The sequence below is a fragment of the Poecilia mexicana genome, unplaced genomic scaffold, assembly GCF_051168715.1.
Source record: "Poecilia mexicana isolate PSO_F unplaced genomic scaffold, ASM5116871v1 scaffold_22, whole genome shotgun sequence".
Taxonomy (NCBI): Eukaryota; Metazoa; Chordata; class Actinopteri; order Cyprinodontiformes; family Poeciliidae; genus Poecilia; species Poecilia mexicana.
In genome coordinates, this window is record NW_028263391.1 from 6,985,621 (window position 1) to 7,012,937 (window position 27,317).

At 40.5% G+C, this 27,317-nt stretch overlaps 3 protein-coding genes across 3 annotated transcripts; 2 read left to right on the forward strand and 1 right to left on the reverse strand.

Annotated features, from left to right (window-relative positions):
• Positions 1 to 4,052: 4,052 nt before the first annotated feature.
• Positions 4,053 to 17,948, forward strand: akap12a (A-kinase anchoring protein 12a). The gene is made up of 4 exons (XM_015004882.2): positions 4,053 to 5,055; positions 8,009 to 8,108; positions 9,242 to 16,039; positions 16,144 to 17,948. The coding sequence occupies exons 1-3, from the start codon at positions 4,927 to 4,929 to the stop codon at positions 16,003 to 16,005; spliced, it is 6,993 nt and encodes a 2,330-aa protein (XP_014860368.2). The 5' UTR covers positions 4,053 to 4,926; the 3' UTR covers positions 16,006 to 16,039; positions 16,144 to 17,948.
• Positions 17,949 to 18,104: 156 nt separating this feature from the next.
• On the reverse strand, positions 18,105 to 23,028 carry rmnd1 (required for meiotic nuclear division 1 homolog). The gene is made up of 12 exons (XM_015004883.2): positions 22,687 to 23,028; positions 22,084 to 22,484; positions 21,897 to 22,002; positions 21,736 to 21,811; positions 20,340 to 20,379; positions 20,151 to 20,251; positions 19,960 to 20,066; positions 19,803 to 19,867; positions 19,628 to 19,704; positions 19,277 to 19,397; positions 19,069 to 19,185; positions 18,105 to 18,544 (listed from the first exon to the last, which is right to left on the reverse strand). The coding sequence occupies exons 2-12, from the start codon at positions 22,462 to 22,464 to the stop codon at positions 18,512 to 18,514; spliced, it is 1,224 nt and encodes a 407-aa protein (XP_014860369.1). The 5' UTR covers positions 22,465 to 22,484; positions 22,687 to 23,028; the 3' UTR covers positions 18,105 to 18,511.
• Positions 23,029 to 25,520: 2,492 nt separating this feature from the next.
• On the forward strand, positions 25,521 to 26,855 carry ccdc170 (coiled-coil domain containing 170). The gene is made up of 2 exons (XM_088002322.1): positions 25,521 to 26,018; positions 26,351 to 26,855. The coding sequence occupies exons 1-2, from the start codon at positions 25,779 to 25,781 to the stop codon at positions 26,651 to 26,653; spliced, it is 543 nt and encodes a 180-aa protein (XP_087858448.1). The 5' UTR covers positions 25,521 to 25,778; the 3' UTR covers positions 26,654 to 26,855.
• Positions 26,856 to 27,317: the final 462 nt, after the last annotated feature.

Sequence of the window (27,317 nt, forward strand, 5' to 3'; positions counted from 1 at the left end):
CAGGCCTCAGCAGTCAGGCCGCCGGTCTGAATGGAGAAAACATCAGCCGTTTCCAGTTAACCGGAGTTGTGACTCTAATTATTCAACTTATTAACTCCGTACTGAGGTTCACATAACAGCATCAGTGTCTTGGAGCATCTGATCAAATTAACATGAATGCCTGTCATGGGTTTGGAGATGATCCCTTCTGATTTCCCAAGCTCTCACTTTGCTGCGCTTAGGCGATACATATATACCTTCAGTCTTGTTTTAGAGGTGACCTGTTTTACTTTTTGATGCATCTGCATGATAAACTGCATCCTGGTATCGTTTACATGCATTTTTGCAGTAACAATAACATTATAAAACGTGACTAAAAACAATCTGTTTTAATGTGATATTTTAAACATATCCAGCAAGAAAGTCACATAAAACCAGGTAGTTAAATTTCTGTGAATTCCATTGTTTTCCATCAAGTTAATTCCTCATAAATAAATAGCAGAAATACCAAGAATCTAATCTAATCTGATTAACAGAAGACAGACGTATATAATGGAATATTCCTAAACTAATCTGGTTGTGTCTAATCCTTTTTGATGGTGATGGTAAAACATTTAAAAGCAGTGCCAGCAGGGGGGCTGTGGTGTTGTGTAAATATTAAGTTTATGGAAAAGTTGAGCGTCCTTAGTCATCACCTCAGTTATGCAAGTTTGGGGCCCCCAAAGCATAAGCTGCTTGTTTCATTCTTTTTCTTTTTTTTTTGGCCCAAGAGGACAAAAGAGAAATAAAACACTTTGTAAAAACAACAGAAAGAGATTCAAGGAATTAGTAAATATACAAAAACCCTCTGGATGATTGTAAGGATGTCAGGGTTGGTTATAAAAGTCTTTCACCAGAGACAAACATATAAATGAAGTTAAATATTTATTACCCAGTACTTTGTTCGGTATAAATTTGATTAGAATTGTTTCTTGGTTTAGACTTGAGTATTTTAGGAAGACTTTTTTTTTTTTTTTAATAAATTGTTGAATGTAAAAAAGTTACACAATAAGTTAGGAGAGATGAGTTTTACATACTTCTGATTTAAATGCTGGCATAAATATTCAAACCCTTCGTTGGTGGGTTTTTGTTTGTGTGTGTGTTGCTGTTTTACATTTTTTTAAAACGTTAAACAGAAATGTCCGTGTATCTCGTTTGGATTTGTTGTCAGAGTTGAAATCAGCGCTGACTCTCCAGTAAGTATTGTCTCACATTTACACCATACTTTTCAAAATCTACATTTTCAAGCATTTAAAAAACCATAACATTTCCAAATTAATGGTTTCTGAAATTAAGGTACTTTCGCACCTTAATTTGTGTTGGTTTATCAAATGTAATCCCATGAAATTTGTGGTTGAAGCCTAATAAATGTTTAAAAAAAGTTCAAGAGGTGTGACTTTTGCGAGGCACACACACACACACACACACACACACACACACACACACACACACACACACACACGCACGCACACACACACACACACACACACACACACACACACACACCTTTAACACATCTTCCTTTATAACTGATTTATTAACCCATCAGTCCACAGAATCTCAGATTCTGCTTGGTAAATCTCACCGGAGGAAGACCAAAGACTTTTTCTGCCAGCCTGTCTGCAACCTGATTAAGTTTTTGAAGGATATACGGAAAACATGTAGCTTATTGCTCGGCTCGCAGATTAGATCATGCAGTAAATTGCATCGATCTAAGCTAGAAGCAGCCTCTTTTGTTTTTAATGTTTGTATATGTAATCACTGAAAGCAAACTTTGTAAATAAAAAAAAACAACAACTTTGATTGAATAAGACAAAAAAAAACATTCACTAACAGAGAATAAATGCGTTTGAAACCTTGCTGAAGTAAATCAAAGGGTCAGGTTCTTCCATAAAAGCTCCAAAATCATGTCAGACTGTTTTGGTTTTGCTTAAACTGTATCTCTCCCACATGCTCCATCACAAACCCTAAATCACATTATTTCTTGTTGGCTGAACAGTTTGACCAGTCAGCTGATTTCCATTTGTCAGAGAAATTTGTTCCCATCTTGTAAATCTTTGACATTTTCCATCTTCTAAAATGATTCTGCTGACATTACCGTTTCATAAGTTAGCAAAATATGGAGACAGTCAGTAAGTCAGAACATTCTTGTTAGTCAGATTAAAAGTACATTTTGAAAACCTTCAAGAGGGGATCAAGCATACTTTTCATTTTGTACTAAATATGTCTTTTTTTATTGGTTTGATGTACAGTAATAATCTAAAGTTACAGTTAAGTACTTGTTTTCATTAACCTTAAGCAGGAAATCATCATAACACAATCAAAGGCTTTAAAACTCCAATTTGTGTGTAATTAATCTACATAAAGTGTTCCACTTTGCAAATTGAGTTATTGAAATAAATAAATTAACTTTTCATTCATATTCTAAGTTATGACATTGGTCTGCCTGTTACAGGCTGAATTATTTCAGTATGAAAATAACACATGACACCTCCTGATGTCCTGTGCATGAATCTTCTAATACTCTCTGAAATCCAATCAACCATGTCGCCCCAAGAGTCACAACTGGACATGACCAGTGAAAATCAATCGTGTTTGTTCCATAATAATCGCAGTGACTTCCCGGATGAAGCAACATCCACTCATTCCTCCTATGTAGAGCTTAAAGCTGTTCGCTGACATGACATGACGCGTGCTTTGGGTCTTTGTGATGTCCTCCGTTGAAAATCTGCAAGTGTAGAAAACTGCATTATAAAAACTAAAAACTTTATGATCCTCACAGAGCAACGTGTCCCAGGTCACGCCCATAGTGATCAGAGGCACTGTAACGTTTTGAAAAGTGAGATACAAGTACGGTTTGTTTGGCTCTTTGGAGTAAAGTCTTGTACCAAACATTAAAATGTACAAAACCCCAATAAATAATATTAATATTACAGTGGTGGATGGACGGTTTGACTATGTGTGAGTGAGTGCACAATGCAGGATCCGTAAAAGTTTCATGTGCACAGAATCCTGATTCAACACAACTCAGTTGGGACGAAATCTTCCCACATCCCACATCAGTGTCTAACCTCATAAATGTCCTTTTAGAAAGAGAGATCAAATATTCTCATAATGACGGCCCTAAACATGTGGAAAAGTGTCCCAGAAGAAGCTGTTAAAGCTGCACAGGTTGGGGGAACATCATCATAAACTATATTCATTTAGAGCTAAAGGTCAGTCAAGGTCACATACGTGTGGTAATCGCATAGTTTAGGCGATATAGTTTCCGTGTATACAATTTTTTTATTCATTTTTTCTAATGGTAAGCGCTTTGGGAGTGCTGTTATTTTTCTTCTCTAGGACAAAACAAGTCTTGGTGTGTAGTTGGAATAATTGTTAAAACATTTCAATCCAGATTTTCCCATCTGACCCAAACTGACTCATTAGATGAAATGAAATGGGTCAGAAAGTTCAACAACAACAACCACCACCACGGTTCAGCCCAGAATAGACTGAAAAACTGCTGGAACATCAGAATCTCTGTCCAAACTGGGCTGTGTTTTCATATTAGCTTGGACCAAAATTCAAAACGGTGAAACTCAACTGGACGTGAGCAGGGTATCACTGAAACCAGCAAAAAAAAAAAAAAAAGATTTTTGGAAGAATACAGAGGATTCTTCATTTCCACTTTGAATCAACGGCTACATGCGTCAAATTTAGTTAGTTTTTCACATCATAGTTCCCCAACAAACACACAACTCCATTCCCCTCATGACGGACCACTTTGACCTGTTGAGATCGTGGGCCTGGCGCGCTTTCAGACCATGCAGCTGGCATTGCAGAACCAAAGAGGTTTCAACTAGTTACACTTGTGTTCACTGTATTATTTCACTGTGACCGCGGTGGATCAGGAGTGCAACACCAGTGGGTTGACTTCAACAGCCCTATTACACGTAAATACGAGAACAAAAGTCTGATCAGAAGAGGCTTTGCTTCTCCAACAGGACGACAATCTCGAGGATAAACATCGTGGCATCCGGTACGGTTCAGGACGGGAGGTAGGTGTGTTTTTGGTGTGAAATATCTGCATGCAGAACAAAAGCAGAAGACCTTGTGAAGATGCCGACTGATGCTGCCAAGAGAGTCTTATTGTACAGCAGATGTAAATATCTGGTTTCAACTGTATCTTTGAGAAGAAGGCGGCTAAAATAAATCGACTTGCCAGGTTTTTGCAGTGATTTACAGTCACCATGACATATTTCATAAACAGGTTTCAGTATGGAAAAAAAAAATGAAAACATGAAATAGCAACAAGAAAAGAATCAAGAATGCTACTCTAAGTTAGTATTCATGCTGTTTCACATTAATTCTCAAAACTCATACATTCTCACTTACCCAGGATTTTTTTTTTTTTTTTTTTTTGGTGTGTGCAGAGTTTAAGACTTAATTTTATCCAATTAAGAGTGAATATATATTTCTAATCCAATTACACCGCACAAAATGATCTTGGAATAACTTTTAATTTATAACGGGCTGTGAAATAAGTTGGTGCATGTTTGCTGTTTGCGTCTGGAAGCGATTTGTGGTGAATGTACAATGGCTCCGTTTCATGCTTCCAGCTCGGACATGGTTCCCTCAGTCATCTGAGTACAGGAGCTTGTTTTCCCTCCTCTTTATTTGATGCATTCGGAGGCGTGCCGAGCCGAGCCGGTCCGGGTCAAGCCTTATATCTTCATGTGATCTCGAAGGGAGGTGTTTTAACTCGGTGGGGAGGAGGAGGGGGAAAATAGTTTGTCAAGATCCATCCCAGCAGCAGTCAGGAGCTGACCTTCTCCTCCACGGAGTTGCCGGCTCGTTGGGATATTTATTTATTTTTTTGTTGCGCGGCTCCCTCCGTCCGGACAGTGACGCGCTGCAGATCCGATTATGGGAGACGCTCAGTCTGCGCCACGGGAGGCCAAAAGCGATGCAGCAGCAGCGGAGGAGGAAGAGGAGGAGGAGGAGAGGAGCGGGGAAGTGAAGGATGTGGAAACCGGACAGGACATCGACGACAAGGTACAGCGTCATGTTTTCTTCCCGCATCGATAACTTCTGCTGGTACAGGCGTCATGTTAGGACACAGGCGCAGGGAATTCACCTGTTATGAACTGCGCGGAGTTTCTTTCTTTTACGCAGAATGGGGCTGATGTGTGTAAAAAGCAGAGGAAGATGCTGAGGCTGGTTTTTTTTTTCTTCCTGCTGGCAGGACAACGCAGATGCTGCTGCAGAAAAGAAGGGAGGGGAACAAAAAGCTCTTTCAAACGGAGAGAATTAGTTGTACTGTGACACCGAGGTGTGTAGAAATTTGCCTGATTGCCAAAAAACGAGCTCACTTTTGATCGAGTTTTGGAGAGGACCGACTTTCATCTGCATTGCTTTTCTTTATGATGCGGTAGTTTTGAATTTCCTGACTGGGGTGGGTCGCTGGGACAAAACTCCAGGAAGAACAAAAGTAAAGCCCAAGGGAGGGATAAAATTCCCTCTCTGCTGCACTCAGCAGAAAGCAGCATCGATTATTTACGTGCACCGTCATTACCTGGTCAAGATGGGCAGGAAGTCCAACATGATGCACTGTTCTGAGACAGTGAGGAGAGGCATGGACACCCGACACTTCAAATATAGCAAATGTCTGAATGTCAACAAGAGCAGTCAATCCACGAACCTGGTTTAAATATAAAGCAGTAGAAATGCCATCTGAACCCAAATGAACTCACTTTATGAGTCTATAGTCACACAGGGAATAAGTGGAAGATGGAGGTCTGGTCAGAGACTAAAAATGAACCTTTTGGCCCACATGCTAAGCCCTGTGGCTGTCGGACCTCTAAACCACCTGGAGCACCACCTCTCAACCACAAGATGTGGTTCTGACAGAGTAAGAATGGCCTAGTCAAAGGGTCTACACACTTTAATCCAAAGAGCTATTTTTGCCCTCAGTCCTGCGCCACAAAACCTGCTTAGAGGCACTAAGCTTACACCAATTTTTTATTTAAAGATAACTTTTAATATTTAATAAATATTTACAACAGCAAATTTGTTGTAATTTTTAAAGAACCGTTATTTTATTTATATTTTTAAATTTTAAAACAAAGACAAAAACTTTTTAAAAAGATGATGAATACCTGGGATTGATGGGATGTTAATATTTGTGGTAAGAAAAAAAAGCACAACATTTCCAACCTGATAACATGAAAAAAATATCTAAAAAATATTATAGGTGCTTTTAGTGTCGTTCTGATGTGGAAATTTAATGCAATTATTCCATAAAAAAACTGTAAAACATCTAAAACTTGCATTTGTTATCATATCTGTATTTAAAAAATGATTGGTTCTTTATAATTTTAATCAAAATTATTAGGAGTAACTGAGAAATATCCAAAGGAAAGCTTGTAGATCCAGACACGTGTTGCAAATCTCTGGCCTAGTCAAAGTAACGACAATTGGGAATCTGTGGCAGAGCTTGAAAACTTATTTACAGATGTTCTCTCTATTGTACCTGACTATAATGGAGGACTACATTAAAAAAAGAAAGACAACTTTTATAAATAAGATGCAACAATGATTGGAAAAGACATCTGTCATATCTTATCTGTTGATTAATGCAAAAGCATTAATCAAACCATTCGTTAGTCACGGCAGCTCATACTGAGTCCAGTTCCTCTGGAGGTCTTCTCCTGTTAAAAGGAAGTTGTTCCTTTCCTACGTTGCCAAAACCTTATTCAGGAGGAATTGCTGCAAAGCCAGTGACATAATGTAATCAATTACTTTTTAACAATCACCTTTATTAAATTAATTTAACTGCGCTGAATCATAACCAGGATAAAATTGGTATCTGTAAGTATCATTGGATCAATCCCGGAATACACTTCTGTATATAAATTTGGTCTTTTCATGTGCTGTGAATTGGTGCTGAAATTTCATAGCCTTAAACTTTTTTTTTTTTTTTTTTTTGCTTTATTTTCTGAACTGTTCAAAAATACATACAGAGACAAACAAGCTCCAAATAAATGAAAGCAAAAGAAAATCTGCCGAACTGTCTACCACAGGTCAGGCGCTCGCTTGTTTATGACGTTGAGCGTCCGTCGCCTGGAAAAGGAAGTTTTAATCACGTTATGGCATTTGATCTTTTGGCATCTGGTAATTCTCTTAGTGGTTTTGCCCTGCATTTCCTCAGAGTTAATCGTCCTCGAGGATTACTTGGAAGACCTGTTTTGACATCAGCAAACAACAGTGAGAAACATCAGCTCTAGAAGATTGGCCAAATATGTTGGGACACCGACATCTATCAACTCGCTGACAGCGACGTTTACCCTGATTTATTAAGTGAATGACCTCACCCTAGTTGGACATGTGTTCCTCATTCTCTAAACCCTGCTCAGACCTGCTGCACTAATCTGTCTCAGGGACTTGAGATTTAGGCTATTAGGGTTGCTAACAGAAAGGTCACAGTTGCCACCATCCAACAGTAACTGGATTGTATCGATTGTTTAGAAAACACGACTTAAGATGGAAGAAATACCCGGGAATCACAAAGGGAAAGTTATTTTTTCACCCTTCCACAAAAGACAGAAGTATGATCAAAATGTTTGTAACTTAAATGTAGAAAGAAAATACTTCTTTGTCATTTGTGAATAACTGAAGATGAGTGCGGATCGACTGCTGTGTTTTATCTTAAAATTGGCTCCACCATGATGCAGATGAGAGCACCACTGATTTGCACAAAGAAGGTCCTGGGTTTGAATCCCAGCCTGGAGTTCACCTGCACCATCTTTCTCCAAGTCCAAAACCATTGCTGTTAGGTTAACTGGTTACTCCAGGGTGAGTGTGTGAATGGTTGTTTGCCCTGTGATGCCTCTTGCCCAATAACAGCTGGGGATAGACAACAGTACTCCAAACAGCCCTGTAGGGATCAGTGCGAATGGACAATTGATGGATAATCTATTACTAATCGTATGATTTTTGTTCGTTTCAGGTTCTCAGAAACAACGGACAGATCTCTGATATCAACAGAAAAGCAGAGAGCTCCACAGTAGAGCTGAATGGTCACTGTGAGGATGAGATTGGCATTGAAGGTGAGGAATCCTAATTTAAATACACACGAAGCCGCATATTTACATACACTGACTTTAAACCAGACCAAGACTTTCCAATTTTTAGGGCACTCAGGATAATGAAAACTATTTCTGTTTGCTAAATGTCAGAATAACGATTATTTTTTTCCTCCCATTCAGTTTCTTAATATGTTGTAGAATAGTTTGTTGTAATTGTCGCCTGGTTCTCCTGTCTCCTGGTGTGTCTGAGTCGCCTTGCCTGGACACACCTTTTAAGGATCTGCTTAAAGAAATCTTTAAGGATCACTCCAAATCACAGACTTTCTACTCTTCAAGTCACTTCGTAAATACTTCCTTGGTAAATACTTCAGGGTCATTGTCCACTTACTTTCTGACTGAGTCTTGAGTAGTTGCATCAATGTTTCCACATAATGTTATTTTCTTTAAAATACCATATATTTTGAAAAACGTACCAATCCCTTGTAAAGCAAAACGCCCTCATGACATTATTCTTGATATTTTGGCTGATTTAATTTAATTTTCAATTGATGGTATGCAAGAAATAAGTGTTACAGAGACAAAGACATACTTTTAGGAGACATTTCCTCTGGTCTCTTGAAACTATGACTGAAGTGTTTAGTCATAATGACCACTGTTGCATTTAGAAGAAAACGAGGGAAGCTTGCCAGCCTAAAAGCACCGTCCCAACTGTGAAATACAAGGGTGGACCTCACAAAAATGATGACATTGTGAGGACAAGACATGGTGGAAATATCAAAGCAACATCTTCAGCCATTAGCCAAATAATCAAAGCTTGGGCACAAATGAATCTTACAAATGGACAATGACCAAGCGTACTGCCAAATTAGTTACAAAGGATGACAAAGTCAATGTTTTGGAGTGGTCAAGTGCTATGAATAGTTTAACACTTACAGTATTTAAACGAAGTCTCTTAGTTTTCTAACATGTAGCAAATAAATATAATTTTATGACAAGAAAAGTGTGATTTAACATTGGTCAGTGAAGAAAAAGTGTCCTTATGGCGTTTCAAAAATATATACATTTTAGCTGTATTACTGTTTAATGACAAAAAATCTGAAAATTGTCTCAGCAGAAAACTGACTGGTGTATAATTTTCTTCTATCCTGGTTTAGCTGCCATTTGTCCAGACATAAAAGTTTCAGAGCCACCAAAAGAAGAAGAGACACCCTTAGAAAACGAGGACATTAATTTGAAGAAAGTGACCGAGGAAACTGAAGATGAACAGGTTGGACACGATGATCTGATCGAAATGGATGCCAAGCAGAATGACATCAATGAAAGTTTCAGGAAGTTTTTCAGCAACATTGGTCTGAAGCTGACAGTGAAGAGAGGCTCCACTGACAGAGGTGCAGTGCCAATAGATGTGACGGAGGAGGAGCCGAGCAAACCAGGAGATGTTAATGTTGAACCACCTGCAAATGAAATAATTGAGGAGGCTCAAGAAAGCACAGACCTCAACATGGCAGAGGAGGCTGTGGAAAACGATTCAACAGTGTGCCAGACACCGACAGATGTTACACCTGATGATTTTCAGGAGAGAGAAGACGAGAAAACAGCAGGAACCAAAGAGGACAACACGTCCCATGATGCGGGAACATCTTCACCTCTCAGCGAGGACGTTACATCGCAGGAGGACCCACGTCCAGCATCTCCAGCTGGGCTTGACGAAAATGCAAGTCCATTTAAAAAGTTTTTTACAACTGGAATCTTTTCCGGCCTTCGAAAGAAAAAGAAGCTTGAAGATGATGAGGTAGGACAAAAAGAAGAGGAAAATGCAACCCAGGCGGCATGTGATCACCACCATGAGGAAGACTTTGCTCCAGCTGAGAAAGAGCTTCATGAAGAGAAAACTGAAGAGGAAAAGCCAATCACCACGTCAGCTACAGCACCATCTATTGTCGTAAATGAAATCACCAACTCTCAGGAAATTGTTCAAGAAAGCCCCCTGAAAAAGCTTTTGTCAGGTTCTAGTTTCAAGAAACGAGGCAAAAAGCAAAAGGGCAGAAAATCGAGTGATGCAAAGCTGTCCGACTCTGGAGATCATGTTTCAGACCAGCTTCTGTCATCAGCAGAGTCTGCAGATAACAAGAAAGAGGAAACTCCTTCAGAGGCGGCGAGTGGGGAAGATGGGGCTTGGTTTTCATTCAAAAAGCTTGTAACTCCCCAACGGAGGAAGAAGTCATCTGTGGACCATGAAGAGGGGCCAATTCCAGGTTCAAAAGATGGACCGAAATCAGCTGAGGCAGAGCAAATATCAGATCACAGCACAGAGGAAGGGAAGAGGAGGAAAGATTCGTCTGTGTCATGGGAAGCTGTGTTGTGTGGATCTGGAAGAAGAAGAAGCCGGAAAACATCAGACTCTGAGGATGACGTGCCTCAAAATGGTGAAGGTAGCAAGCAAAATGGTGGCTCTAAAGAACCACCGATTGGAGCGTCTAATGAGCTGCAGGAGATTCTGGCGTCATCCCCAAAACAGACAGGAAGTCCTCCAGAGGATGACGAAAGCTCAACATGGAGGTCGTTTAAAAAACTTGTCACTCCCAAAAAGAAAGTGAAGGAGGAAGAGGAAAGCACCTACGAAGCTGGCCAAGATGATTCGGCCTTTTCCATAAAGAAACTCCTGTCAGGAAGAAAAACAAGAAAGTCTGTTGATGTTTCTCCTGAGGAGGTTGGTAAAGAGGTGGCAAGTATCGATGGCGAGGACTCCGAGACACCCGCTGTGGTTCCACTGTCTGAATTTGATTTACCTGAAACAGAACCAGTGGCAGAAAAAGAAAATAATATAGCAAAAGATGCAGATGGTGAACCTCAAATTGAAACCATTGAGATCAAAGAGGAAGTTCAGTTGCAGGACACTGCGCCCGCTGAGTCAAAAGACATCCCAAGCCACGAAGGGGCTTTAGAAAAAGAGGCTTCATCAGCCGCAACTACAGATGAAGAACCAGACGAGCTCACAGACTCAAGCAATCATCAACAGCTCAGTGATATCCCAGAGGAGGGGATCATTACAGAGACCACCCCAGCCTCAGTGGCGGAGAAGGAAGCAGCAAAAGACGAAACAATAGCAGAGGACCTGCTGGAGATCACATCTGAAGCCATAACCGCTCCAGAGCCAGCAGACGTTACCTTGGCAGATGAAACAGAGATGGTGTCTGCAGTTTCCCAGTTATCAGACTCTTCAAAAACGTCTGGTAACACAACACCTGTCCCAGCAGAGTACACCATCGTGAACACAGAGTCCCTCCTGCAGCAGGTTTCTGAGACGATAACCGCAAGCCCGAACGCAATTCCAGTGTGTTTGGAGGAACAGAGTCCTGAAAAAGCGGTTTGTTCAGTAACACGTCAAATACTTGAATCGTCTGTATTAGACCAGCCCAAAATGCTGGAAATACACCGAGGATCAGAAGCAACAAGCATAAAGACAGGCCTAAATGCTGGAGGAATTGATGCGGTGAATGAAGTCGCAGCAACAATCCATGCCGAGAGCATCTCTCACCTTAGTGAGGTCATTTCTACAGAAATGGCTTCAGAAGTTCCTAAAGAGGAGCTCGACACCGCTGAGCCAGCTACAGATGACGTCTGTGAGGTCAATGTTTCAGAATTACAAAAAGACATAAAAGATTTGGAAATTACACCAGAGAGGCAGCATGTAGTTGAAGGTGCAGGGGATGTAGATGAAGCAGTTTCAATAGAGAGTTTAACTAAAGGAGAAGAGGTTGCAGCGACTGAAGAACCTATTACTAGTCAAGCTGAAAATAACAGAAGAAAAACAGACTCCAAGGAAGAATTAGTGGTAACATCAGTAGATGACACCGAGGAAGTAGGTGGGAAGGAGGAAGACCAAACTGTGACAGAAGAGGACACTGAAACCAAAAAGCAAGCTCAAAATGATGCAGTGGATGAGCTGGAAGAACAGGTAAGAGCAGAAACAGCTGAGGTGGCCAAAGTAGAGTGTGATATTCACTCACCTGAAGAAAGGTCCCCAGAGACCATTCAACTAACTGAAACACCCTCACAGGATCTTAGTGAAGAAACCAAAGACAACAAAGAACCTCCAGTAGTGGAAGCTAAAACTGAGCAAAGTGCAGAAGTGACAGAAGTTGTAAAAGCTGCAGCAACAGAGTTGGAAGAGGATCTGGTTCAGATACTCAACACAGAAGTATCAGTTTCAGAAAATATTTTCACAGCTGATATAGACACAGACGAGTCAAAACCAGTAGAGTCTCTCCCTGAAGTGACAGAGGAGACAGAAAAGAAAGAGCCACAAAATGATCAGTCTGAGGTTACAGGAGAATTAGAAAGTGTTCAAGCACCAACGTTAGAGTCAGAGGAAGATGCAGCCCAATCCCTTATTAAGGAAGCACCAGTGGCAGATGATACAGCAACTGAAAGAGATGCAGAAGAATCCAAGCAGGTAGAGTCTCTTCTTGATGTAACTGAGGAGGTGGAGAGGAATGAGCCAGAAATAGCAGCTGTGCAAATTGACAGCTCCAAAGTTACAGAAGCATTAGAAAGTGCACAAGCGCCAATAACAGAGTCAGAGGAAGATGCTGTCCAGTCCCTTCATAAAGAAGTGTCATCATTGCCAGATTCTTCACCAGCTGAAAAACATACAGAGGAATCTAAACAGCTGGAGTCTCTTGCTGAAGTCAGAGATGGGCAAGAAGATAAAGAATCACAAATAGATGGAGCCCAAATCCGTCAGTCAGAAGATACAGGAGGATTTGAAAATGCTCAAGCCCCAACGTTAGAGTCACAAAAGGATGCAGTTGTGTCCCTTGATGAAGTGTCATTGCCAGACCTTTCGCCAGCTGAAAAAGAAGAACCCAAACAAGAAGAGTCTCTCACTAAAGTCACTGATGAGCAAGAAGACAAAGAGGTCAAAACGGATGTAACTCAAACTGACAATGCTGAACTCAAAGAATTGAAATCTGTAGAAACACCAACGGTGACATCTGAAGAGGATCTAGTTCAGTCCCTTAATAAAGAGGCTAAAGCAGACATACAGGATGAAAAACAAGAGGAACATGATGAACCAGAAGACAAAGAGCCACAAACAGATGCAGCTCAAATCAAAGAATTGATATGTCCAGAAGTACCAATATTGACTTCAGAAGAAGATGCAGGTCAGTCCATTAATCAGTCAGCACTGTTTTCAGAAAACATTTCATCTACTGTAACAAATGCAGAAGAACTTGAACTGCTAAAGTCTCTCTCTGAAGAAAGTGAAGAACAAGCTGACAAAGAGAGACAAAAAATAATTCCTACACTGGAGTCTCCTGATGTTACACACGTTTCTGATGTTAAAGAAGCCACAGATGTTGTACAAGAAGCCACAGATGATCTTCAAGAAGACATACTGGCGTCAGAAGAAAGCAGAGTGGAGGTTCTAGGAAAAGATGCAACACCTACTGATGCCATACCAAAAGCAGAAACAGTTGAAGAAAAACCAAAAGAGGAACCTGAATGTTTGATTCAAGGAATCATTCAAGTGGAGGACGCTCCTGAAACAGAGAACGCTCAGGAACCAGAAGCTGCTGCAGTTCCGCCAGATGCAGTAGCAATTAGCTCTGGAGCATCTGATGTGGAAGTGATACATGACACTTCAGCATTGGAAATGGTCACAGAAGAACTAATTATTACAGAGTCAAAGGAACATCCATCTGTGGAACTGGAAGGTTTACCTCCTAGTCCACAAGATATTGCCTCAGATTTAGAGACATGCAAATCAACAACTGCACCAAGTGATGAGGAAAGTAAGACTCAGGAACCTGAAACGCAAACGTTACTTGAAGACGTTCCACAGCCAGAAGACATTGCTCCAGAAAAACCAGAGGGGAAAGATGTATTGCAGCTGGATGAGGAAACTGATACTAAACCATGCGATGCTAAGGTTGAGCATGAAGAAAATGTTCTTGAAAACATGGAGGGGTTACCAGCATTGACAGCAGTTCATGTATCCTCAGTTAACGAGGAGGCAAGGACTGCCGAAGTCCTAGAAAGAACAACATGTCCCGAGGAAACCCAGCCAGTTTGTGTAGACCTGGTTGAAGTTTCAGAAGAACCTAAAAGTGAAGTGAATCTCTGTGAGCAGCAGGAGACAGTAGAGGGGGATAAAACGGACCTACTGTCAGCTGCCGAGATAAAGGTGGCTGATCACACCTTCATATCACATAAAGTTATGAGTAATTTACAAGACGTTTCAAGTGAGAAACCTAATGTGGTTCAAGAAGTTTTGATGAGTAAAACGGCCAGTGAGATAGAAATAAATGATACAGTAGAGACTGCAACCCCGTTAGTGCTAGATGACATTAATCAGGCAGCAGAGCCGAGCATTGCTGTTTTGACAATGCGCGTGCCGCCTGTGGAGATCGAGGTGAATCACAAAGTCCAGGTGCACCTGATGGATGTGGACATCACATCAGCCCAGAACGCCGTTGACACAGTGATCCAAGTAGGCATTACAGAAGATAAGGAAGTCATTGATGTGTGCCATGAAAGCATTCAGAAAGTAGACGACCTCTTAGCCACTGCAGGAGTTGAAGAAGAAACTACTGTTGAAGAAATCCAGGTGACAGTTCAAGAAGTTATGCAGCATGTGACGAGTAACTTACTGGAAACGCCGTCCAAGATGGCCACCCAACATGTAGAACAAGCCATGGAAGAGTCAGTAAGTATGATAGAAGTATGTGAGACAGACCAAAAGGAATCAGTTGAGATGGAAGATGAGAAGGTGATCAATGACGGCACTGAGACGGCCATCAAAAGACAAGAGGAGGAGGCCACTGTCATCACTGATAACTCTGGAATCCTGCCTGAGCAAGAATGCCTTGGAGGATCCGAGGTACCTTTAATTATTCCACAAACCCCAGAAATCTCTGTTGAGGATCACAAAGAGGATTTGGAGGAAGCAAAACCTGACAAGCCAGAAGTATGCACCGCAGCAAGAGATGCAAGAACAGAGGAATTAGCTGGAAAGGGCCCAAATGAAACCACCATGGAACCTCTGACAAGTACGCAAAGACAGCTTGCTACACCTGGCAATGCTGGATTAGCAGTCCCCCAAAACACTGGAGTAATCTCATCTGTAGGCAACCTGGAGTCCCCTTCTAGCCTGTCTTTAGAGTTCAAACTGAACATACAGTTTGCTCAAGCCAAAGCCTCAACATGGCCCTCTGCTGCACCTGTAGAGAGAATTGAACCTGTGAAGCAGGTGGATGTTTCTGAAGCTGGAGTTCAGGCAGAGGAGTCAGCAGAGTCTGTACGTCAAAGAGATGAAGGCAAGAAACAGACGGAGCTAAATGAGGTTGCAGTGCAAGCAACCAGTATCACAGAACCAGAAGCGGACTCGCATTTAATCCAAAGGGCTGTGATCGCAAGTCAGCCAGTGCTACAGGATGTGGGTATCCAAGCAGTGGAAACAATAGAACCATTGGAACAAATACAATCCACTGAAAGAGTCATCGCAGAGGTTCAGACAGTGGAGGTTTGCCAACCAGCAAGACAAGAGAAGAGAGCAGTGTTCCTGAGAAAGCCTCTGCTTTCCGAGGCGAAAAAGAGCTGGGCTTTCAGACAATCAGAGGACGAAAACGATCAAGATGTTTGGCTGGACGCGGAGGAGGACATCTATCCACAGCAGGACATGCAAGCATCCACAGAAAAGGTGGATGAACGAGTCAAGCTGCAGAGTGAAAGTGAAGAAAAGGATGAAGCAGAGCCTGAGCTGGAGTTTGAGATGGCATGCAGCCTGGAGGCCGAGGACACAGAAAGTCAACGAGACGCGCTGAGAAAAGAAACGAGTGAAATGGAAAGTGAAGGGGAGGATTTCACTGTTGCACTCGAGGACCTGGGGACCAGCGTCTCCGCGGTGGAATGAAGCTAACACATCCCGTCTCTGGGGTTAACGACAGGTAAATCTTAGTGCATTTTCAGAATCACTTGTTCATTTAAGAAATTTAGTCTTCAATTATCTGTCTCAAATGACTAACAGGTGCTTTATCTCGTCTTTTCCAAGGTTGGACAATCATAACAAAGGACGAACGTTCCGAAAAGCCATTGCAGCGTTTCCCATGACATCAAGTTAATCCAGTACGATTCCCATATTTAGTGGTGGAACCATTCTTGATTTTAAACATAACATTAAGTATGATGGAGGTGTGGTTAGAGAAGTTCGGACAGGGAAGCTGTTGACCTTCTCAGGGTGACTGCAGTGATTTCAGATGTGAATGCATCAACCTCTCACTGAAACATGGCTGTTCCAAAGTGTGCGACTTAGACTACTAATCATGTCCAATTCTTCCACTTTTAACATTATATTAATTTTTTTTATCTTTTGAAAAGTAAAAGTGATTTTAACAGTACCTGAGAGAATTCGGAAGCAGTATTTACGTTTGTACTCTGACACTGCACACACCTTTTTTATATACTAATGTATGTAGATATTTCGCAGCCTGTCCTATTTATGACCACGTATGTTTCATCATTCAGTCTTTTAGTTGTTTCACCTGCAGAGCCTTGTGAAAGGGTTCATACTCCTTGAACACTTTCACATTTTCTTAAGTAACAACCACAAACTCAAATGCATTTTGAGTTTGTGGTTGTTACGTGTAATTGTAGAAAAAATTACACGTTTTTTTCTACAAATAATCTTAAAAGTGTGGAAGTAATTTGTATCTCCTCTGAAACAATTCTTTGTACACTGAGCTTTTCCTGCAATCACAGCTGCAAGAGTTTTGGCATCTACCAGCTTTGCACATCTAGAAACCAAATTTCTTTGCTCGTTCTTTACAAAAAAGCTCAAACTCTGACAGATTGGTTAGACAGTGTCCATTTCAAGCGCGTCACAGCTGATTTAAGTCCATATTTCTACTTGATTATCCTAACACAACAAAAAATGATTTGATCTAAACCATTCCATTGCAGCTGTGGTTTCATTTTTAGAGTCAAAACCTCCTTATAGTAGCTCGCACAAGTGCCATATCTACTCTTTCAATTTTCAGATGACGAATTAAACAAAGCTCCGATTTGTTCAGATTGTGAAATGTTTTTAAAAAATAACCCAGAAGGCACTAAATTTTATTTAAAGCTAGCTGAGTAAAGGGGCTGGATATAAAAGCACACCACACTTTTGAGATGTGTTTGTAAACAAAGTAGAAAACCATGATGTTCGTTCCACCTTACAGTTGCACGTTATTTTACACAGTCGTAATAATACAGCGCTGTTAGCGGCTGTAATGTGACAGAAACAAAAAGGTTTGTGTGGGAATGAACACGTTTGAATGCGAGTCCTTTACAATTTTACAAAATCTATTACAGACCTAAACATATTTCAGATATGTTACTATATTTTATCTTGTAAATAATGTCTGTTTTAAAGCTCATACAGGCTCTACTGTGCATATTTACAATCAAAAAGAGATACCACCAAGTCAGTTTCAAGGAGACAGGGAGCATGCCACATCACCGTAGAAAAGTCTGACATTGAATGTACCCAAATATTGATCTTTGAGCCTTAATAATAAATAATAATAATAATAATAATAATATACTTCTTGTTCCATTTTTCTGCCCAAATGTTTATGAATCAACAACTAAAAGGATTATCTGGATACAATCAGTTATGTATTCAAGCTGAAGGAAAAAAACAAACAAAAAAAAAGTTTTCTTCTTTCTTCCTTTTATTCCATATATTCTGATTTCAAAGAATTTGTCAAAAGTTGCAAGATGTAAAACCCAACTCTGAGATGCCTTTATTCGTGTATCAGCAAGATTTTATTATTAAAACATTGTTTTATTTGAATAAAATAATACCTGCACATATTCTAACTCTCCTGTGTTATTGAAACGTCTTAATTCAGCCGTCAGTTTAACAGATTATTACGGCTCATGTTTTACATTCAAACAGTGGTCTGCATATCAAAACGTCCAGGACAGAACTCACGCTTTTTGTTGGGGGACCAAATAGGAGCAGACACATTTGTGTAAGAATTTATTCTTCTTTCTTTTAACATGAATGAGTCACACGAATAACGTTTTCATAATTCTCTTAAAATTTAAATACAAAAACAGTCAAATACTCAACAAGTTTGAACAAAAATCTGAGCAAACATTTAGCCAGGCTCAGCACCAATCCATCCTGGAAGGATAAGTGAGAGTAAACAATGGATGAATGGACATGTTTATAGATAAATTGTGCGTTTGAGAAGTGTCCCTTTGTTGAAAGAGGAACAAACCTAAAACTAATCGGGTCCCCTTCACATTTTCAGGTTGCGTCAGCGATTCGTTGTGAAATAGCAGTGAATGAATACCTGAGCACAGCACAGCATTCTTCCCTTGAAGTCTCTAATGTCATTCATAGATTTGTGTTTTCTGTGGTCAGCAGGTTAGAAGATCATTTTTGCGAGTTCAAACATCACCTTCAAGGAGAACAGGACACAGATTAATCACACAGCCGAGATATTAAGCAGTGCTTTTGTAAAATATATATATTTTTTTTGCATTTTGTGACATAAACCTTCTATTTCATTGAGATTTTATTTGGTACACCAACATGTTGCAGTGCAGAAATGCGAAGTAGAGAGAAAAGTAAACAGTTTTCAAACAACCTCTGCAGCTGGAGGTGTTTGGGGTTTTTACCCGCTAGTTTTGCACATCAAAAGACATGAATTTGTACACGAAATATTTCCACATCAGTCCAAGCGTGAGGTTAAATTACACACAAGTGGACAAACAATTAGGTTACTTCTGACAGCAATTCGTTGCACTGGATTTTATTTAGGAGTCTCAGAATAAAGGGGACAAAAGACAAATTCCCTTTTATCTCACTTCTTTGTGTTGGTATTTCAACATAAAACCCCCAAAAATCTAGAATTTGTAGTTTTAACATCATGAACAAATCTTTCTTTACTGTAAATAAAGGGGTGAAATAAATCCACTGTACCTCAATGGTAATGAGGATGACTATCATCCACTCCAACCTCAAACTGTGCTTTTCACTCAGGTGGCTCCTCATCAGGTCCGTCAGCTGCGTGCAATGCTCCAGCTTCTCGTTCACAACCTACAAATGACAGTAACGCACAAAGAAGGGAGCTAAACATCTCGCTACGGCTCTTGTTAATGACTCATCCGTGCTCTGCAGCTGCATTTACGTTGACTCTGCGGTTGATGCTCAGGAACTGACACGTCTTGTCATAGAGCTTCTCTAAGTTTTCTCGGTCCCAGTAGAAATCGGGAGTGAGGAGAAGGTCGGACCTCAGGTTGATGCAGTGTCTGCAGGAGGCAGAGAGCAAAAAACGATTAAAGTTATGGTCATGACTGAGGCAGGCGACCGTAAACGTGACCGCACAAGACGGGCACTACGTCGATCCTGAAGTGGTAAAAATAGCAAATCAAGTGAAGAGGCTGGCGCCACGGGTAATTGGAAAGCTTTGGCTTTCTCTTAAGTCGTAAAAATGAAATAGAAAACGAGTGAGCCGCTGTTTGGAGAAAAATGAATTTACCTCAACGTAAATAGCTCTCCAATCTTCTGCATAACCTCAGCAGAGGATAGTTTGATTCTCCTGCCAGACTTCAGCATCTAAGCAAAACAAATTACTTCACATTTAGATTTTCAAATAGCTGGCGTTAGGCATCATAAAATATGCGTAGAGTTTCTCTCCGCCATATCCATTGTACCTCTGGGATTGACTGAATTGACTCTACAAAGTTGTCCAAAGCCACCTCCCATATCGCCAACTTTACTGAAAAACAAACAACAACAAAAAAAACTAAGAGTAAAAAAGTGCTTAAAACCGAAACCCAAAGCAAGTCAGTAGTATTCACTTATTCTCACCTGACAGACAGAGAGCGTTTGAAAATGCAAATTTCTCCAGGACAGCCTCTTGTTGATCCATGTCGTAACTAAGAATGAAGTTGCCTTTCTCCAGCTTTGTGTTTCCTCTGAGGAGAAGATTTAAATGTTTTAATGAGCGGGAAGCATTCAGGAACACCAACAACCCCGGCTGACGTTGAAGCAACTCGTACTCTCCCACAGTGTAGTTGATCTCCTCATTTTCCCAGTGAACTAAAGCAACTTCGTAAGGCTGAATCTCATGATGTTCCAGTAACCTCAAAACCTTCTTCATCTGCACAAAACAAGAACAAACTCTGTTGTCAACAGGTGATCTGATGTAGAAACGGGTTCAGTTTGGAAACGCTAAAGGTAACGTTCACCTCTTTCTCCTGGACATTCCAGAAAACGACGGATCCTTCCCTGAAATTCAGATTTGGAACGTCAGAACAAGTTTTTCCAAAACACCAAGGCTCACACTGAGAATCAGAAAATGATAGAAAACTAATTTCCACAAGAGTTTCTTCTTTTCCAGTTGATTCAAACTTTAATTTAATTTTACACAGGTTATGTTTTAGACCAAGCTACACAATCTTGATGAAACATTCACAAAACATTTATAAATTTATTGGCTTTTAATTACTTATTCCAACATTTCTTTTTCCAGGGTAAAATTATGATACAACAAACAATCCCAATTATTGTTGATTTTACAGTTTGAGCAGATTTTCTCACAAACTTATACCTAAATGCTCAACACAAACCTGAATATGTGGTTAAATGTCTCCGAGTTTGTTGCAGTAAATTTTTTTTGTAGCCACCAACAAGATCCCTGATTGAATGAGCAAGTAAATCTCATTCAATCGGCCTTATTTTGCGTTTTTGAGTAAAGTTCACACATTTTCAACAAAGAAAATTTGTGTTAAGTCTAAATACTAAATGTCAGACGGCTGTCCTTCCTGAACCGGTCCTGATTGTGCGTTCAGAGTCTTTCTAGAACCAGTAAACGGTATCCAAGTTTCGACCAACTAGTTGTGGATTTGAAGTAAAAAAAAAACAAAAAAGGGGGTAATCCTCCTTCGTCATTACTCCAACCACTTAGTGCAATGCACCTGTGACAGTGGCAGCTAAATGACCCTCTCAGCATGACACTGCCACCACCATGCTTGACGATTTGTGTGTCCTTTGAATTAAAAGCCTTTCCTCAGATCCCCTAAACATACTTCTAGTCAAAGTGGCTAAATAGCTCTCAGTCTTTATTTCTTCTGTCCCAGAAGGCATTTAGTCTCTCTCCTTTCTTTGTCGGATATTTCTATTATCAATATTACATAATATATAACTAATAAAGGCCACTGTCACCACAAAATCTAAATAAAAAGGCATAATAATACTTGGAGGTTGTTATTGGAATGCGTGTAGGTGAGATGTGATCTGCTAAAGGGGATTTATCTAAACATTAACGGGGCTGCATGCACATATTAGGGCCCGTATTTATATGTTTGAGTATTTAAAGATTAGAAAAATGAAATGAATTCAAATTTGTGAACCCAACTCTTTGCTTTGAAACTCCGTAAAGTTGTTTGTTGTATCGTCATTTCGTCCACGGTGTGGGCAAACTGTGGTTCTCAAGAATCACTAAAGTCCACAATTAAAATGATATTCAACAACTATGATGTCATTTTAATATAAAAATATACAATAAAGATGTAAAAAAAAAAAGAAGAAGAAGAAAGAAAGTCATAAACACTTATTGTTTGTGACGAAGCTCGTCGTTTCTACCTGAAGAAAAAAATAAGCGCATCGTCGTCTACTTTAGCAGCGTTTTCGGTGCTTATCACCAGGACGTTTGATGCATCTGAAATGAAAACAGGGCAGTGAGAAGAACTCAAAGCAGCGTTCCTCAGAGTCAAGTTGTGATATAACAGCTGCTTGGCTAGTACCTCTTGGTAAATCTATTTCTTGAAAGCCGTGGTTTATCAAGTCGTGGCTGAGTGTCGGCAAATGATACTGGTCTGCTGTTGCAAAGGCTATGCATTGCATCATATCCTGCAGACAAAATAACACCTGAATTAATGACTTAACCAGGCAGCAACCGATGGGAAAACAAATAATCACTAATTTCATCACCTCATCCTCTTTCTTTGAAGGCTGGTTGGACCGAGAAGGCTGTTTAGTTCGTGGCCCTTTAGGAGGTCTTTTTCCTGTAGGAGGCACTATTACTGGTTTTAAGGTTGGCTTTAGCACTGACTGTACAATGTTAGATGAATAAAAACGAGCCTGATTACATATGAAGTTTGTAGGTGTAGGATTATGCATGCACTGCTGGTTAAATGAGTTTAAGTAAAAGGTTCTTGTGGTTGTAGATGACCAGGAGTTAATCATTGGGGTAGATTCGTTGTTGCTGGGCTTCAAACATTGGGTAAGAGTGGTTGAAGAAACAATACAGACTGGTCTGCTCCCAGCAAGCTGCCGAGCTCCCAGTCTCGACCACAATGTCCGAAGAAGCATCTTTCTGATGCAAAGGTGTTCTGCAATATAAGAGGGAAAGAGAAATACATAAAAATACAGACAGCAGGAACAACAATAAGTAAACCCGATTGGCTCAGATTATAAATAAAAATTTAAGTAAGCTTACAGTAAAAACTACGACAGTTCAGAGCAGGTAATAACCTCTGAAAACAAGCTAACAACATGCTAAAAGCCACCGTGCAACATTAGCCTTTGACTTACCGGGGACGGAAAACACAGCGTCTTGAAACAAGCCAGAGATAATGTGGTAAAACAGCGGCAACTGGTAACAAAGTGTTAAAAGAAAACCATAAACTGTCTCAAATTGCTTGACAGCAAATGTGACTGACCCAGGAGGCGTGTTTCTCCTCGCACAAGCTGATGTTGTTCCGCACTTCCTGTGTAGCGTGACGTATTCAGTTGGGTCTTGTAAGTCCAGAGTCTTGACTTGCAGGTAAAAACCTCACAGCCTTAAGTTTTATGTTAAAACTACATGAATTACTCTGACACGGTTCCTACAATGTGGCGAAGTAATGACCCTTTATGTGCCACATTTGTTCATATCACACAAAATAATAATTAATACGTGCATATGCGTCATATGTCAAAATGCGTTTTACCACTGCAGTTGCGATTCTACACGGCATTTTAAGGCTGCATTTTAAACTTCACGGTCCATTCAAGTCAACTCGTGCAAAATTGATGTTACTCCAACAGGTTTAGATAAAAAATATGTTCTCATTAATGCAAGACGTTTGTTTGTGATAAGAAACGAGAAAGGCTTTAAACGATGAAGACACAAAATAAAATGGGAATCAATAATAATAGAGAAATGTTTTGTTATTGAAAGTTGCATTTCTAAAATTATTTAAACTCTTCGAGACTGAACACTGACCGGGCCCCTTCAAAACAGCGATGTTACTTATATTGTGGGGAAATGTGCGGGTTATAGTAGAAGATTAATATTTTTTATTTCACTTTGTCATACAGAAATTCAATCTCAAGAACATCTTTTCTACGTTTGGTTTTGTTAAATCTTTTATTTTTTTATTTTTTATTGATTGAGGTTAATACCTGGTAATCAAAACAGGTGGTATATGCGTTAAAATACGGGGTAAAGTCACTCTGGTTGTACTTGAATGCAACTTGAGGTTACCACTTGTTACGTTAAAACACTGTATAGAAGCGCAACGACATCAGTACAGAGTCACGGTGAAAGCTGAAACACCCGTTTAAGATAAGTTATATGTTATGTGGTAAAAAGGAGGCGCATTCTTAACTGAGAAGGATTTGTGCTTATTTTTTAACATTATTCTGGTGAAGTTATGCGTTGCATATTATTTATTGGTATTAGCAAGAGCCTCGTAGAAATAGAGTTAATGTTTTGCTTAGGCATTTAACATAAGAGCGCCCCCTCTGGTTGAACTATGTATAGACTGTTTGACGTTGCCATGAAACGTCATACAACAGAAACAACTTTCTTCTGCACCCTCACTTCTTCTGCTAAACTTCTGACATGGAAATCTTGGAAAATTCTGATGAGGTATGTTTATATCTCTTTATTGGAAACTTTCTGACTCAAATAAAAGAAAAAGTGTACGCAGTATTTGTGAAATGTGTCATTTGCCCCTGTTACCCATCTAACGAGGAGGAGAGACTGAGGATGAGGATTGCTGTTTTGGAGGAGAATGTCAAATCTTGTGAGCTGGAGTGTAAAGCCAGCAGAGAGACGGCACAGAGGCTGATGGCAGAGCTGGATCAGGAGAAGAAGAAGACAGCCGGCAGTGCAGCAGCACTTGATTCTCTCAAAGAGGTAGAAATACTATTTTCAATGTGTTTTAGAGTTACATTCACTCTCAAAGTTGCCTCTTTTTGTCTGGATTTTACACTGTTTTTCCCCTTATTAATTAAATAAAACATCTATTTGCTGGTTACAAATGGATTCAAACTGAAAACATCACTCAAAGTTTGCGTCCATTCTAAATGTTAACATGTGACGCTGGGTCTTTCAGGAGTTGGAAGGCCTGGTGGTGGGAAGGAGGGGCGTGGAGACAGAGAAACGGACCTTAAGCGAAAGCCTTGACGCCAGCAGGAGAGTGATAGAGGCCGCCAGGCGAGAGTCCTGCTGTTTGGAGAAACGGGTGGAGGAGTGTAAGTCCAAGGCCCGGGCGGCTGAGTTGAAACTTCAGCGGTTCCTGGAAAAGGTGGCTGGTCTGCTGCAGGAGAAGACTGAGCTTGAGTTCCTGCCCACAGAGAGAGACGTCTTACACCATTTAGACGGCTTCTGTAACAAGGTGACTAGTTACAGCAGATAAGTCTCCTGATTTAATTTTCTTTCAGGCCGCAGAGGAAAAGACAAAGACATCACAAATTAGCTGTTACACTACTTGAGTGACTTTTGAAGTTTTTTTTATAGCGCCTTGCAAAGTTATTCATTTTCCTTTGATCTTTTCACATTATCACTTTACAACCTCACATATTTATATTTTTTATTTCATTTTTGATAGACCAACTCAAAGTAGTGCACATATGAAAAGTGGAAGGAAAATGAATACTTTATTTACAAGTAGAAATCTGAAATGTGTGGCGTGCTTTTGCATTTGGTCCACTTCACTCTGGAAGCCCTAAAATACGGTACAAACAGATCACTTATTTTTTAATCGAGCAACTAGTGAATTTTATTCTCAGTACAATTCAATTGTTCTGTGAAGAATAAAAGTGATAAAGCAACACATCCAGAATGGTTTATTTTAATTTCTCTTCATTATAAAACACTAACTTGCGTTGGTCCATCACATAAAATGAAGTTTATTTGTAAAGTGAAAATAGAAAGGTTCACTGGTTATCAATGATAAAGAAATTAGCTGAAGTATCTGTTATATTCATCATTATATTGCAAGCTATTGTAATTTGAATTGGGAACGTCGTGAACACAACCAAATGCATAAAAGCAGAAGCGCATTTTATTCAGTACTTGAATTGTTCTTACTGTTTTTCATTGAAAATATTCCAAGATATGTCAAGAAATCCCTTCACCACCTACACCTTGAGCATGTTCCAACTATTAATGTTGATTTCCTCGGCGTGGCAGACCGTATCACAGATGGAGGTGAGACTGCGTCACACCTCTGAGGAACTGAAACAGCTGACGGCGCTCCAGCTCGGCACGCTGCAGAGGGCTCAGCTTGCCGAGCAGCAAGCCCAGGACCTGAGGAGGCAACTGCAGAGTCTGGAGATGGAGCGGCTGGAGGCAGAGCTGCATCGGGACGAACTACAACGCAGCAACAAGCAAGTGAGAGAAGCCACTGGCGCAGATGAGAGACGAAACTGATGGAGACGTAGCCAGTCATTCAGGTGTTTTGCCCTCGATTTCTCCGCAGTATGAGGAGTTTGTGGAGCGGCTGTCTGAGACGATGAAGGTCGACGGTATTGACCCTGACCTGGGCTTCGACATGAGGCTGAAACTCGTCCGGTCACGCGCAGAACAGCTCGACAGACAAGAGGCAGCCGCTCTGGTGGAGAGCAAAATGCAGACATACAGCTTGAAGCAGAAGGTAAAACTGTAGAAACTCACTCTGAAGATTTTATGCTCCTCTAATCCAGAACAAACTTCCAGAAAACTGCAAGATAGTCGAAAGACTGAGCTCCTTTAAATCAAGGCTAAAAGTTGCTTTTGATAATAACTGAGACATTTATCAGAATATTTGGTGATGACAAAATCTAATGTTTACTGCTTATTTTGTAATAATTGACTATTTAACGTGTTTACAATGTAAACCACTTTTTACTACGTTGTTGGTGAAAGTTGCTACACAAACAAATAAACCTGACGCGACTCTTTTGCTTCCTCTCTGAACAACAGTAAAAATCTGCTCAATCCTTGTAGGTAAAGTCCCAAAAGGACCAACTGGACAGAAAAGATCTCCACGTCCAGCTTTTGAGGAAAAAGGTTTTGGAGTTGGAGGAGGAGAGGAGGAGAAGTCGATCTGTGCTGTCTGCAGAACAAAACAACGCTCTTCTGGAGGCCCGGAAGTTAAAAAAAAGGCTGGAGCGTCTCCAGGCAGAACTGAGGGCAACCAAGCTGTCCAACACCGAGCTGAAGGCCCAGCTCACCCACACCGACGAGCTCAAGGTAGAGGGGAGAAAGGCTGGGATTCAGGGTCACTCTAGAGGCTCTTTTACCTCGTAACACCTTGTAAATTTATCTTTTTAAAAAAATCATTTTGAATGATTGTAAAAATCATTTTGACATAATTTGAGCACGTATTCAAGTGTCAGAGTTACTTACCTAATCTAAATAAAGGTCAGCATAATTTGGCTTAAGCGCAAACATCTGGGTCTCCACTGTGTTCAACACGCCAAGCTGAAAGTCACAGAGCAGAGTCAGAGCGAGCAGGAGCAGAAGACGAGTCTGCTGCTGGATGGGAAGGCGAAGGAGGAGAAGAAGCTGAGCGGCTCGAACCTTCAGGACCAGGAGAAGAAGATGAGAGAGGAGCGAGAGGAGCGAGAGGAGCTCGACGTCCTCAGACTCAGCCTGACTCAGCTGTCTGACCGGCAGAGGGAGGTGAGTGAGGTCCAGTCGTAACATTTCCAGCAGAGCCAATGGATTCGTCTCCTTGTTGTTCAGTCATTTTCTCGACTCGGTGGAGGAAAGTCACAAGGTTAGGGCAGAAAGCTGGAGGGAAACCAAGACTATTCTTCTGTAAACAAATTAAGTTGTTTTTTTTAAGTAAACAACTGGTCCAAAGTCAGAAACTTCAACTTTGGTTAGATAACAGTTTGAGAATCAAATCTATTGAGCAGACATTTGACCTTTTTTTTTAATCAACCGTCTGCAGTGTTTTGCAAAAGCA

What these genes read in the sequence shown, in the direction of transcription:
- akap12a (XM_015004882.2), top strand. Translation starts at nt 4,927, where the DNA reads ATGGGAGACGCTCAGTCTGCGCCACGGGAGGCCAAAAGCGATGCAGCA. An exon ending in GACAGGACATCGACGACAAG is followed by an intron (nt 5,056 to 8,008) that starts GTACAGCGTCAT and finishes TGTTCGTTTCAG; the next exon opens with GTTCTCAGAAACAACGGACA. An exon ending in GGATGAGATTGGCATTGAAG is followed by an intron (nt 8,109 to 9,241) that starts GTGAGGAATCCT and finishes ATCCTGGTTTAG; the next exon opens with CTGCCATTTGTCCAGACATA.
- rmnd1 (XM_015004883.2), bottom strand. Translation starts at nt 22,464, where the DNA reads ATGCTTCTTCGGACATTGTGGTCGAGACTGGGAGCTCGGCAGCTTGCT. An exon ending in GGAATGTCCAGGAGAAAGAG is followed by an intron (nt 20,252 to 20,339) that starts GTGAACGTTACC and finishes TGTTTTGTGCAG; the next exon opens with ATGAAGAAGGTTTTGAGGTT. An exon ending in CAATTCAGTCAATCCCAGAG is followed by an intron (nt 19,705 to 19,802) that starts GTACAATGGATA and finishes TGTTTTGCTTAG; the next exon opens with ATGCTGAAGTCTGGCAGGAG.
- ccdc170 (XM_088002322.1), top strand. Translation starts at nt 25,779, where the DNA reads ATGAGAGACGAAACTGATGGAGACGTAGCCAGTCATTCAGGTGTTTTG. An exon ending in CATACAGCTTGAAGCAGAAG is followed by an intron (nt 26,019 to 26,350) that starts GTAAAACTGTAG and finishes CAATCCTTGTAG; the next exon opens with GTAAAGTCCCAAAAGGACCA.